General features: G+C 36.2%; 2 protein-coding genes across 2 annotated transcripts; both read right to left on the minus strand.

The window, feature by feature from the left end:
* Positions 1 to 848: 848 nt before the first annotated feature.
* On the minus strand, positions 849 to 2768 carry LOC102669077 (uncharacterized). The gene is made up of 3 exons (XM_006577438.1): positions 1668 to 2768; positions 1233 to 1466; positions 849 to 899 (listed from the first exon to the last, which is right to left on the minus strand). Exons 1-3 carry the CDS (start codon positions 2766 to 2768, stop codon positions 849 to 851), a joined length of 1386 nt encoding a protein of 461 aa, XP_006577501.1.
* Positions 2769 to 3520: 752 nt separating this feature from the next.
* Positions 3521 to 8487, minus strand: LOC113000987 (uncharacterized). The gene is made up of 3 exons (XM_026127644.1): positions 8385 to 8487; positions 4454 to 4557; positions 3521 to 4348 (listed from the first exon to the last, which is right to left on the minus strand). The coding sequence occupies exons 1-3, from the start codon at positions 8485 to 8487 to the stop codon at positions 3521 to 3523; spliced, it is 1035 nt and encodes a 344-aa protein (XP_025983429.1).
* Positions 8488 to 13595: the final 5108 nt, after the last annotated feature.

Consider the following 13595-nt stretch of genomic DNA (forward strand, 5'->3'; position numbering starts at 1 on the left):
CTTACCCCATTTGAAACCCACATTCTTCTTAACAACTTCAGTTAGAGGTGCAACCAATGTACTAAAATCCTTAACAAATCTCCTATAGAAACTTGCTAAACCATGAAATCCCCTCACCTTACTAAGGGTTTTAGGTGTTGGCCATTCTTGGATGGCCTTAACCTTTTTCGCATCCACCCGTACTCCCTCCACACTAACAACAAAACCCAGAAACACCACATGATCAGTACAAAAGGAGCACTTTTCTAGGTTGGCATACAATTTTTCTTTCCTAAGCACACTTAAAACAAATTGCAAATGTTGAACATGCAAATCAAGACTAGTGCTATAGATAAGAATATCATCAAAGTACACCACCACAAATTTCCCAATAAATTCCCTTAAAACATGGTTCATCAATCTCATGAAAGTACTAGGTGCATTAGTCAAACCAAATGGCATAACCATCCACTCATACAAACTATATTTTGTTTTAAAGGCAGTTTTCCATTCATCTCCCTCTCTGATTCTAATCTGATTATAGCCACTTTTCAAATCAATTTTAGAAAACACACATGCACCATACAGTTCATCAAGAAGATCATCTAACCTGGGGATTGGGTGCCTATACTTGATGGTGATGTTGTTTATGGCTCTACAATCAGAACACATCCTCCATGAGCCGTCCTTCTTGGGTACTAGAATGTCAGGTACAGCGCACGGACTCATACTATCTCTCACTCAACCTTTGCTCAGGAGTTCGGACACTTGCCTTTCGATCTCCTTAGTTTCTTGTGGGTTGCTCCTATAAGCTGGCTGATTGGGCAAGGACGCTCCTGGAATGAGATCAATGTGATGCTCAATTTCCCTCAATGTTGCAAACCATCTGGTACACTTGCTGGAAACACATCATCAAAATCCTGCAGAAGAGACTGAATACTAGAAGGCAATTTAAATTCATCAATTGGGTTAGCATGCAACATCTGACGTTGAGAAAACAATAAATAGAGGGGTTGTCTCGCACAAAACACCCTCCTTACCTCCCTTTTTGTTGCTAAATAAAGTTGTTTGCCCTCAAGTGTTTCACTCTTTTTGTTTTCTCTCTTTTCCCTCTCAAGTGTTTCACTCTTTTTCTTTCCTCTATTTTCCTTCTCAAATGTCTCACTCTTTTTCCTCTCAAGTGTCTCACTCTTTTTCCTCTCAAGTGTCTCACTCTTTTTCTTTTCTCTCATTTTTATCTGATCCTCACAAACCTCTTGAGGAGATAACGGTTGGAGAACAATCTTCTTGTCAGCTTGCTTGAAAGAGATTTTGTTGGTGAAGCCATCATGCACTGCCTTGGTATCATACTGCCACGGTCTTCCTAACAGCACATGGGTCACTTCCATTGGGACCACATCACACAACACCTTGTCATTATATCTCCCAATGGTGAGACACACCTCAACCTGTTGAGTCACTTTTACCTCTTCATCTTCACTAAGCCACTGAAGTTTGTAAGGTCTAGGATGGGGCTTAGTTTCCAAATTCAGTTTGGTCACTAATGTGGAACTTGCAACATTGGTGCAGCTTCCTCCATCAACAATTAAAGAGCACAACTTACCATTAATTCCACACCTGGTGTGGAAAATATGTTCTCTTTGATTGTCATGTAGTGGCTACATTTGATTTCCCAACAGCCTTCTCACCATCAACATATCACCCTGCATAGCTTCCTCCTCATACTCTTCTTCTTCCACTTCTTCTTCACTGATTTCAGACTCACTAGTGATTTCTCCATCAGCCTTCACGATCATGGTCCTCCTGGTTGGACATTCAAAAGCAATGTGTCCTCTGCCTAAGCACTTGAAACATTTTATGTTTCTGGTTCCAGTATTGGATGAGGAAGTGGAGGTATTATGTTTGCTTCCACCTACACTGGACACTGCTGACTTTCCATGCGGGGATGTAGCTGCTGGTCGGAATGAATTACCTCCCTCCTTCTTGGATCTGTTGGCCCAGTTTTGGTTGTAAGTATTGGGTGAGTTCCTCCTTGTTGCACTTTTTCTTTTAATTTGCTGTTCAACCCGGAGCGCCCTATGTAACAAGTCATCCAAAACCACATACTCCTGTAATTCAACAACATCTCTGATTTCAGGGTTTAGACCATTCAGGAAATGAGCCATTGTGTCTTCGGAGTCCTCCTCGATGTTGGCCCTCACTAACGCCATTTCCATCTCTTTATAATATACTTCCACGGTTAAATTCCCTTGGGACAGCCCTTGGAGTTTTTGTCGCATTGTTCTGTTATAGCTAGTGGGCACATACCTTTTTCTCATCACCTTTTTCATCTCAGTCCATGTATCTACCTCTCGTCGTTCCTCTTTCAACATTTCTATCTGGTATTTATGCCACCAAACAAGGGCATAGTCGGAGAATTCAGCTGCTGCTAGCTTGACTTTCTCCGCATCAGTGTAGTCATTGCAGGTAAATACGTGCTCAGTCTTCATTTCCCAGTCCAGGTAGGCATCTGGATCACTTCTACCTTTGAAGGGAGGAACATTGAGCTTTACTCCCTCAACCCGGTTCTGCCTCGGTCCGTCATTACCTCTATTGTTACCTCTATTCCCGCCTATATTTCGTCTAGCATTCTGATTGGATTGGTTCTCCAAAGCTTCTAGTCGTCCATAGACCTCCTCATTGGTACGGTCCAGCAAACGTTGCATCTGTGCATTCATCGCATCCAGTAACAGACGTTGAGCTCCGTCCAACTGATGATACTCGTCACCACCACCACCTGCTCCGGCCATAATTCAACAGGAAAAAAAAGTGTGTAATAAAAATTATTAAGGTTTCAGGACCTCACAACACTCTACTCACGTGTTTAACTCTTAGATGGTAGTACACTTGTGTTTGATGCTCTCAATAGGCTTTTTGTGTAATGTATTCCCTCTTGCCTTTTACCACTCATGTTTCCTCTTAAGTTCCTGGATGGACCAAATTAGACACACTAGGTAATATAAAATAAAAGGAAAGACAATATAATGATCACAAATAGATTTGATTTGGGATAACAACTTGGACTTGATTTGGATAATAATATTTTAGATTGGATTTGGATAACATATGAGCTTTAAATTGGGTAACAGATATGATAACAAATAAGATATTAGATAGGATAACTTATAAGATATTAGGTAGGATAACAGATAAGATATTAGGTAGGATAACAGATAAAAGGAAAGACAATATAATGATCACAAACAGATTTGATTTGGGATAACAACTTCGACTTGATTTGGATAATAATATATTAGATTGGATTTGGATAACAGATGAGCTTTAATTTGGGTAACAGATATGGTAACAAATAAGATATTAGATAGGATAACAGATAAGATATTAGGTAGGATGACATATAAGATATTAGATAGCATAACAGATAAGATATTAGATAGGATAACAGATAAGATATTAGATAGGACAACAGATATGACAACAGATAGGACAAGTAAACTTCAAATGCTCATAACTTTTGCTACGGTTGTCCGTTTGAGGCCCACTATATGTCAAAACCCTCAGACTCACTAGTGATTTCTGCATCAGCCTTCATGATCATGGTCCTCCTGGTCGGACATTCAGAAGCAATATGTCCTCTACCTAAGCACTTGAAACATTTTATGTTTCTGGTTCCAGTATTGGATGAGGAAGTGGAGGTGTTATGTTTGCTTCCACCTACACTGGACGCTGCTGACTTTCCATGCGGGGATGTGGCTGCAGGTTGGAACGAATTACCTCCCTCCTTCTTGGATCTATTGGCCCAGTTTTGGTTGTAAGTATTGGGTGAGTTCCTCCTTGTTGCACTTTTTCTTTTAATTTGCTGTTCAACCCGGAGCGCCCTATGTAACAAGTCATCCAACACCACATACTCCTGTAATTCAACAACATCTCTGATTTCAGGGTTTAGACCATTCAGGAAACAAGCCATTGTGTCTTCGGAGTCCTCTTCGATGTTGGCCCTCACTAACGCCATTTCCATCTCTTTATAATATTCTTGCACGGTTAAATTCCCTTGGGACAGCCCTTGAAGTTTCTGTTGCATGGTTCTGTTATAGCTAGTGGGCACATACCTTTTTCTCATCACCCTTTTCATCTCAGTCCATGTATCTACCTCTCGTCGTTCCTCTCTCAACATTTCTCTCGAGTATTTATGCCACCAAACAAGGGCATAGTCGGAGAATTCAGCTGCTGCTAGCTTGACTTTCTCCGCATCAGTGTAGTCATTGCAGGTAAATACGTGCTCAGTCTTCATTTCCCAGTCCAGGTAGGCATCTGGATCACTTCTACCTTTGAAGGGAGGAACATTGAGCTTTACTCCCTCAACCCGGTTCTGCCTCGGTCCGTCATTACCGCCATTGTTACCTCTATTCCCGTCTATATTTTGTCTAGCATTTTGATTGGCTTGGTTCTCCAAAGCTTCTAGTCATCCATAGACCTCCTCATTGGTACGGTCCAGCAAACGTTGCATCTGTGCATTCATCGCATCCAGTAACAGACGTTGAGCTCCGTCCAACTGATGATACTCGTCACCACCACCACCTGCTCCAGCCATAATTCAACAGGAAAAAAAAAGTGTGCAATAAAAATTATTAAGGTTTCAGGACCTCACAGCACTCTACTCACGTGTTTAACTCTTAGATGGTAGTACACTCGTGTTTGATGCTCTCAATAGGCTTTTGTGTAATGTATTCCCTCTTGCCTTTTACCACTCATGTTTCCTCTTAAGTTCCTGGATGTACCAAATTAGACACACAAGGTAATATAAAATAAAAGGAAAGACAATATAATGATCGCAAACAGATTTGATTTGGGATAACAACTTCGACTTGATTTGGATAATAATATATTAGATTGGATTTGGATAACAGATGAGCTTTAATTTGGGTAACAAATAAGATATTAGATAGGATAACAGATAAGATATTAGGTAGGATAACAGATAAGATATTAGGTAGGATAACAGATAAGATATTAGATAGGATAACAGATAAGATATTAGATAGGATAACAGATATGACAACAGATATGACAAGTAAACTTCAAATGCTCATAACTTTTGCTACGGTTGTTCGTTTGAGGCCCACTATATGTCAAAACGCCCCACAATTTTCCCAAAAAACGCCTCTAACTGCCTTAAATTTGTGTTCAAAGATCAAACACCCAAATATCTTCCAAACTTTTTTTTGGCAACTGTTTCCTTTTCTTTCTTTCTTTCTTTCTTTCTCTATTTCTTTTTTTTTTCTTTTTTTCGTTCTGTTTTTTTTTTCTGACGTCCAACTATTAGAATTCGTTCAATAGGCAATCATCATTAGACAAACTTGACCATTTAGCAATTTGGTAATTAGGCAATTTTTACCCCAAACAGAATTTGAATAGGCTGAAACAAAAGTTATAAACAGAAGACAAAATACAATATGATAGGCATAAGAAAAAGAAACAGGAAACAAGAACTCAAACAGATTCTTTTTTTTTTTTACACAAAGTCTGAAAGACACAAGACACAAGAAACAAGAACAAGAACAAAAAAAAAACGTGACAAGAACAAACAAGAACAAGAACGAAACAAAGACACAAACAAGAACGCAACAAGACGCAAACAAGAGCGAAACAAGGACAAATTACCAAAAAAAGTAAAAAAAAAAGGATAGGATAGGATAGAACCTGTATCAAGAGCCGAAGCTCTGATACCAGATGATGTGAACCTGAGTAGGAGCGGATCGTTTGATACAGGCTATGGAGTTTTGGATGACGCCACTTCCAGTGAAGGAAGATAAGTCAGGATAGACGCCACAAGGATTACCTTGATAAGTCTGATAATTGGTTCAACAAGGAACCCAAAGAGAATCTCTCACCAAATTTTACCAAATGCCAAAAGTCCCTTTATTGAAAACAAAAACAAATACTTATAGTGTATTTGAACAAAAAGATAAAAATAGAAATGGGCCTTCTAAACAGTTTGGGCCAAAATTATAATAAAAATAAATTATAACTAAAAACTTATTTAACTTGGGCCTTCAAGTTAGTTTGGGCCTTCAACAACAATTAGTAGTCTTGGTAGTGCCTCTGGGCCTTCATCTTTCTTCATTTGGGCCTTCAATCATCATTAATGTCAGCTATACAAATGACCAGCCTTGTCTCTATGACGTGTTGGGCTTGTTTAAGTCTGCCTCTGGTCATGGGCCCTTCAAGTGCTTCATGATCCTTGCCCTTGGTTATGTCCTCATCAGAAATACATCTTGTACTGGTCAGCCTACAAGCAACTGGGCATACCTGAGAGCCAAATAGAGCCATTCTCAAAACAACTTATAGGATTCGTTGGAGAGTATGCAAACACCATCGAATACGTTCACCAGCTAACTACTTTTTGCAGCGAGAGGGGTTCAAAGTCCATCATGATCAAATACCTATTGATTGACGCACACACCTTGATAATGAATGTTGAATCATTCCCAAAACAAATAAAACTAGGATCTGCAGTACAAAATTAACCTAGGTCGAACTTAGAAATATGATTCAATTTGGTTCATAAGTTCATTCACTTATAAACAACAAGGGGGGAATTTCATCAAACAGTTTGTAGGCGACTATTAAGGAATGCGAAAATACAAAAACAGAGTTGAAGAAACAGAACAAATAAAAAACAAAACACAAATCAAGTTTGATATCAATCCAATTCACCAAAGTAATGCAAATTGAATTATCACAATTATTACAAATGATGTTGGGTGTGAAAGTTCAGTCAAATGCATTAGAGAAAATTCAATCGAATCAACTCCTAAATTGTTTGAGATTGCATATTTGGTTGGAAAATCATCCAAAAAATTTGTGATTAAATTTCAAAATTAGGAAATTTCGAAAATAAGATTGAAGAGAAAGATGAACATTCACAAAGATCGAAGATATTAAACCAAAACTCAAATTCAGCCTTGCTTGGAGTGGATCCTTGGATTGATTAATTGTTTAGCCCTCCATGATCATCACCAATGGAAAAGTCACAAAATTTTGTACAAGAAAATGGAAGAACATAAGTGAAAAGAGGAAGAAGAAGGAAGAATAGTTGAGAGAAAAAGAGAGAAAAGAGAGGAAAAGAGAAAAAAAGAGAGAAAAGAGAAAGCTTGCACAACAAGTAACTAATTTTGCTTTTTACAAAATAAAGTAACTAACTAACTAACTTCCACTAATATATAGAGTGACTACTCAGAAAGAAGTGATGGGCTTTGATTAGGCCCATCTAATCTACCTAATTAAACTAATTACACAAAATAAAGCTCAAACTTGTAGCCCAATTATTCAAGTGACTTGAAAACTCAATTTGACCCTCGAAATGACAAAAATGGCCAAAGCTTATATCTGACAAAATTGAAGATCTTTTTTTTTTAAAATTTCCAGGGACTACTTGCACATTCCATTTGGAGTTTTGTAGTGTCCTCTAGGACCTGCACAAGGCAGATACGTCAAGTAAGCATAAAATTTGAAAATTAGCTACAATTCTCAATTAAGCTCAATCATTTGCCTAAGACCAAAATCGAGTTAAGGTGAGAAAATAAGGGTAAAAGAGATGTCAATTGAGCTAAGAAGAATAGAAAAATATTAAACTACAAATTCTTAGTCACACCTCATACAATGTGCTCATTGGATGATCTTCTCTTAGTGAACTCGAAGCCATCATCTCAACATTGCATCTAACGATGAAGTTTTCGGGAGACAATGACAAAATCATCTTAGTCTAAGCAGATTAGATAACACCAAGGGTGCTATGCATCTAGCTTTGGGATCGGCAAGGCAAAGAAGGTGATAGAACCTAAAGCACAGTTGGTAGCATGCAACTTTCTAAACAAAAGCCTAGTTGAGGCCAAAAACGACCGAAGAGAAGCAGTTGATAGAAGACATCAAACTCAACAAAGACTCCTCACAGTGCACCAAACTTGGGTGTCATATGACTAGAGAAGCACTACAATATTTTTAGCTTTAGACCACACTTTTATTTCTACGGTTCAAAACTTGTGGCTAGAAGGTTAAAAATGCCACAATTTTTTACGAGTGGCCAAGAAGCGTGGACTATTTATATTATGCCACAGTTATAAGTATGATGCAAAATAGACCACACTTTTTTAAATATGAGTACATTAAGTCACAATTAAATAACCATGGTTTATTTAAAATGATTTATACATAAGCCTACGACTAAACTAACGTAGCTTACTAAAAAAAAATTGTGGGCATAATTAGCTAAGAGTAAAATAAGCCCACGATTACACACTAACAAGGAAAGGGTTTGAAAAATCTTAAAAAATAAAAACGCTTCCTCTCCCTTGTGCGCATGTTATTTCATCAGAACCTCTTACTCCCTAATTTTCATGTCTCACTCACATCTGAATTGCTAGCCCCTTTCCCACTTCCAACCTTCCATGTCCAGCCAGTCACCACAGCACCAACTACTGTTGCGCTAGCCACCGTCGCACCAACCATCGCCGTGCCCATGACCATTGACCAAGACCTCGATGAGCACACGAACTCTCAAACGCAATACCTCCGATCGCAATCGTTCTTGCTAGCGCCATCGTCATCATGCTGTTGTGCTAGCGCCGTCGTGCTTTTGTTGTTATCCTTGTTGCCGTCATATCTCGTACATGTTTGTGTTCCTCTTCTCGTACATGTTTTTTTTTATCAATTTCTCAATCTTTTAAATTTAAAATTATTTTTCTTAAAAGTTAAAAATAATCTTACTAATGATACTTAGTAGTACATTATTTTACGATTTCTTTATATTTTCTGAATCTAATAATCAAATAGTGTATGGCAGAAAGAAATCAATGTTTAGAAAACTGAACTGGTTATTGAGTGTTTGAATTGGTTAAGATACTATTTCATGATTCATTGGTCTAATCATGATCAAACCAATGATAATTAATGATATATTTAATATTATATAATATAGTCAGTAAAAAAAACTAACAAAATCATAAGAAATAAAGTTAGGTAAAATCATAAATTAGTAGAAAAGGAACATATTTTAGGTCCTGCAATAGTAAAAAGAATATAATAAAAGATTGAATAATAACCGAAAAAGAAGATGGAGCTTACAAACAAGAGGGGGTGAATTGGTTTCTAAATCAAAACAAACTTTTAAAATCAGTTAAAAAAATTCTTTTCCAAGGATTGTATTGTAGAAGCAAAGCTTCCAAGATTATTTTGATTATGCCAAAGATTAATAAAGATCCATTCAAACAATATTAAAGAATCAAGAAGATTCAAGTGAAGAATCAAGAGAAGACTCAAGATATGCAAGAACCTCAAGAAAAGCATCAAGGTAAGTTAAAAAGAACTTTTCAAACAAAAGATTGAATAACACAATTCGTCCAAAAGAATTTTTCAAAGAAAAATCTTTTACCAAGAGTTTTTACTCTCTAGTAATCGATTACCATAAGGCAGTAATCGATTACCAGAAGCCCAAAACAATTTTATAACTGTTTTACAAAGTAGTAATCGATTACCATGGGCATATAATCGATTACCAATGTTTTTGAACGTTGAATTTCAAATTTCAAGAGTCACAACTTGTGATAAAATATTTTCAAACTTGTGTAATCGATTACACAACATTTGTAATCGATTACTAGTGTTTCTAAATATTGGTTTTCAAATCTAAACATGAAGAGTCACAACTGTTGATGTGTAATCAATTACACTATAATGGTAATCGATTACTAGTGATTGGTTTTGAAAAATAAATTGCCAAGAGTCACAATTGTTAAAGTGACTGGTTTTTGAAGTTACTTGTTTTGAAGAGAGTCACAACTTTTTAAGTGACTAATTTTGAAGAGAGTCACAACCTTTTAAGTGACTAATTTTGAAGAAATTTCCAAGAGTCACAACTTTTAACAAGGTTTCTTCAAGAGCCATCGAATGGCTATAAATATGTGACCATGGCACGAATTTCACTACTAATTTTACATAATCATCCTCAACATCTTTCTAAGAGTTTTTTGTTCAATACTTGCTTTGTCAAGAAAAGTTCATTGGGCAAAAACTTGTGCTATTCTATTTTCCTCTCCTCCTCCATTCTTACAAAAAGCTTTTCAAGAGACCTACTCTTGTTGACTGTTTTCAAGAGAAGGTCTTCTTGGTTGAACACTGAACACAAGGGACCAATGTTCCTTGGGTTCATTGCAAGAAGCAGGATTTGCTTCTTGGTTGATCATTAGACGCAAAAGACCAATGTCTTTTGGGTTCATTGCAAGAAGTGGGTATAACTTCTTGGTTGTTATCACTGGACACAAGGGACCAACTTTCCTTGGGGTTCATTGCAAGAAGTGGGAATAACTTCTTGGTTGAAATCACTGAACACAAAGGAGGGAAGTCCTTTGTGGTTCATTGCTTGTAAAGGATTTTACAAGGTTAGTGGAAATCTCAAGCGAGTTGCTTGGGGACTGGACGTAGGCACGGGTTGTGGTCGAACTAGTATAAATCCGGTTTTGCATTCTCTCTTTCCTTAATCTCTTTTACTTTTTGTTGTGTTTATATTTCTTTAAGTTTACTTCTCCTTATTTGTTATTCGAGTAACTTACAATTAAAGAAATAATTGAATCTACGGAATATCTAAGAAAGGGAAATTTTCAATTAGGAATAGTCAATGAAATCTTAATTCAACCCCCCCCCCCTTCTTAAAATTTCTGAGGCCACTTGTCCAACATGTATCACAAACCTTTGATAAACCAATATTTAATTAATCACCCTTTACACAAAATCCTTTGTTAAAGTTCTTTCTTCAAAAAGATATTTTCTTTAACCAGTAAATTGATCAAGACCAGAATGAGAAAGAAAGATAAGATCAAGAGAAGATGTACACCAATTTTTATATTGGTTCATTCTCTATCTCTAGAGAAGCTAATGTAGTTATCTCATCCAACCTAAATTAGATTTTCACTATGCATATAAAATTCTTACAAGCAATCTAAATTACTACCCAGAAAAAAAGACTAAGGTACCCAACTTGGGTCCTATGTGAATAAGAGCATAAGAGAAACATACGCTTAGCCCAAACTAGAAAAACCTATTCTAGCATGCCTTCAGAAATTCATGCATATACTAACAATGTGTAAACTACAGGAAAAGTAGAGTTAAAGAAAGACACAACCTAATCAATCATATGCAAAAACATTGCTTGTATAAATGAGTGACTTCTTGAAATCAAGAGAAATTTGCAACTCACTTATTATAATATGATTTTCATAATCAAATATTAGAGGTCGAGTTACACTATATCTAAACAATTTTCCTTCTCTCTTTATCACTTACGTCAGCTCATACAGTTTCACACCTTTTGCACTTACACTTAGAAGTGAGAACACAAGGTGACTATTTATAGAGAAAATAATTATAACTGCCTGTAATCGATTAAATATACAATATAATCGATTATTTCAATGAAGTAATCGATTATGTTATCATTTCAATCAATTAAAGTGTTTTTCCCAAAAAATGGAAAACTTTCAAGAACTTTGTAATCGATTAAAGTGTTCTTGATCACTTATGAAACACTTTTTAAGAGAGAAGTAATTGATCACCTAGTATTCGATTAAAGCAAAGACTCTTGAAAAACCAATCATTGTCTTATTTGAACTGTGTAATCGATTACAATTACCTTGTAATCGACGAAACCGATAAGAGAAACTTCTCTGCAAGCTACAAACATTTGTGTATTCGATTATGACCATGCTTATAATCGATTAAAATAGAGAATTTTAAACACTAAAGATTTCTAACTTAAAAGCGTTTCTTCTTACTCATATGTGATGATGCATGATGCACATATGAAATGATAGAGACTAAGATGCAACACATAATACAAGAATAAATACAAATGCCATTGAAGAGAGTTGGACATGTAAAAGACAAAACATTTTCAAGTTTCTTCAAGCTTCACGGCTAAGTCTTCATGTTGCTCCCTCTATCTCTAACAATAACAATCCATACATGGACCTTATTCTAGTGTTTTTGTCTCAAAATATGCTTTTGATTAAAAAAATATAAAATTAGAAAGAAAAAAAACCACTACTAAAAAAAGGCCTTCTACATCAATTCTAATGGCCTTTCTACATCGGTTATGACGCGTGGTGGTAGACCCCTGTCGTTGAATAACAACATCGGTTGAAGAACCATCTTTGAAGGGCATTGGTACGAAGACGGGCATGGTGCTAGACCCGTCTTATAATGGGGATTGTTCTACATCGGTTGTAAATGTACAACCGATGTAGAATGTGAGTTTTCTACATCGGTTCTGGTGGCGAAACCGATGTAAAATGGGTACTATTTCTACATCGGTTATCAGTCAACTGATGTAAAATGGGGAGGGTTTCTGCATCGGTTATTAGTCAACCGATGTAGAATTGGAAGGGTTTTATTCTACATCGCTTATCAGTGAACCGATGTAGAACGAGGCTTTTTTTTTATTATTTTTGCGAAATTTATAAACCCAGGTCAAATTTTAGCTATTAAATTAGAAGATGAATAAGTACAAGAAACTACGTTGCTTATATGCAATACAATACAAATATAATGAATAAATACAAGAAGCTATATGTAATACAAATATAATGAAATTCAACAAAATAGTTTGAATATGACTAATTTCCTAACCAACAGTCTGTGTAGGTGCTACATCTCCAGTTTCAATTGCAGTGGCAGGAATGGAATCCATGACACAATGCATTCTCTTAGGACCCCTACATATTGTATAGATTGTAAGTATAGCATGGTAGGAATATAAAAAAAATTCATATATGCCACTAAAAGTAGTAAGCTAATATATTTTCAGCAAACACTTTGGTTGCACAAAGTCAAAACAGTAATATTCACCAAAGCAAGTTTGATATCTCTCATAATATATCCCACCACAACTAGGCAGCACAAGAAAACACAACCCAATGTAAGATGCACTAAGTATGCCAATAATAACAGTCACAATACCCAGATGCCACTAAAAGTGGTCCTTGACAATGTTGTTCAGTATGAATTAGAGAGTAAATTACAATGTAATGTTCATAATATTTATAAAATTGACATGACTATATAGTGGTCCCTGCCACTCAGGTAGTAGTATAGAACATTCAATCATAGTAAAAGACAGGAGAAAAGAGTATTTAGAATTATGCCAAAAATATCCACACATACGATATACCAACCAAAATCACAATTTTCCACAAGGATAAGAAGAACATTTAGAGAGATATCAAACTTGTGTTTATGCATATATTTTTTAATACTTTATAAAAGATAACCACATGTTCAGCCCAATTTCACCTGTGATTACAAAATCTCACCAACAACTTTTACCTTGGTCATGTAAGAGCTTGTACAAGTTACCATAGAAGCCGTAGATGCAGGATAAGAAGAACATTTATAGAGATATCAAACTTGTGTTTATGCATATATTTTTTAATGCTTTATAAAAGATAACCACATGTTCAGCCCAATTTCACCTATGATTACAAAATCTCACCAACAACTTTTACCTAGGTCATGTAAGAGCTTGTACAAGTTACCATAGAAGCCGCAGATGCAGGATAAGAAGAACA

This window comes from Glycine max, unplaced genomic scaffold (genome assembly GCF_000004515.6).
Source record: "Glycine max cultivar Williams 82 unplaced genomic scaffold, Glycine_max_v4.0 scaffold_35, whole genome shotgun sequence".
Lineage (NCBI taxonomy): Eukaryota > Viridiplantae > Streptophyta > Magnoliopsida > Fabales > Fabaceae > Glycine > Glycine max.

Excerpts from the sequence above, each read along its gene's own strand:
- LOC102669077 (XM_006577438.1), bottom strand. The coding sequence starts at position 2,768 with ATGGCCGGAGCAGGTGGTGGTGGTGACGAGTATCATCAGTTGGACGGA. Across the intron at positions 1,467-1,667 it reads TGCAGGGTGATATGTTGATG|TGGCTTAGTGAAGATGAAGA; the intron begins GTGAGAAGGCTG and ends TACAAACTTCAG. Across the intron at positions 900-1,232 it reads AACCGTTATCTCCTCAAGAG|GATTTTGATGATGTGTTTCC; the intron begins GTTTGTGAGGAT and ends TCTCTTCTGCAG.
- LOC113000987 (XM_026127644.1), bottom strand. The coding sequence starts at position 8,487 with ATGGTTGGTGCGACGGTGGCTAGCGCAACAGTAGTTGGTGCTGTGGTG. Across the intron at positions 4,558-8,384 it reads GGCTAGCAATTCAGATGTGA|GTGGTGGTGGTGACGAGTAT; the intron begins GTGAGACATGAA and ends TGGCTGGAGCAG. Across the intron at positions 4,349-4,453 it reads TGGACCGTACCAATGAGGAG|AACCGGGTTGAGGGAGTAAA; the intron begins GTCTATGGATGA and ends GGACCGAGGCAG.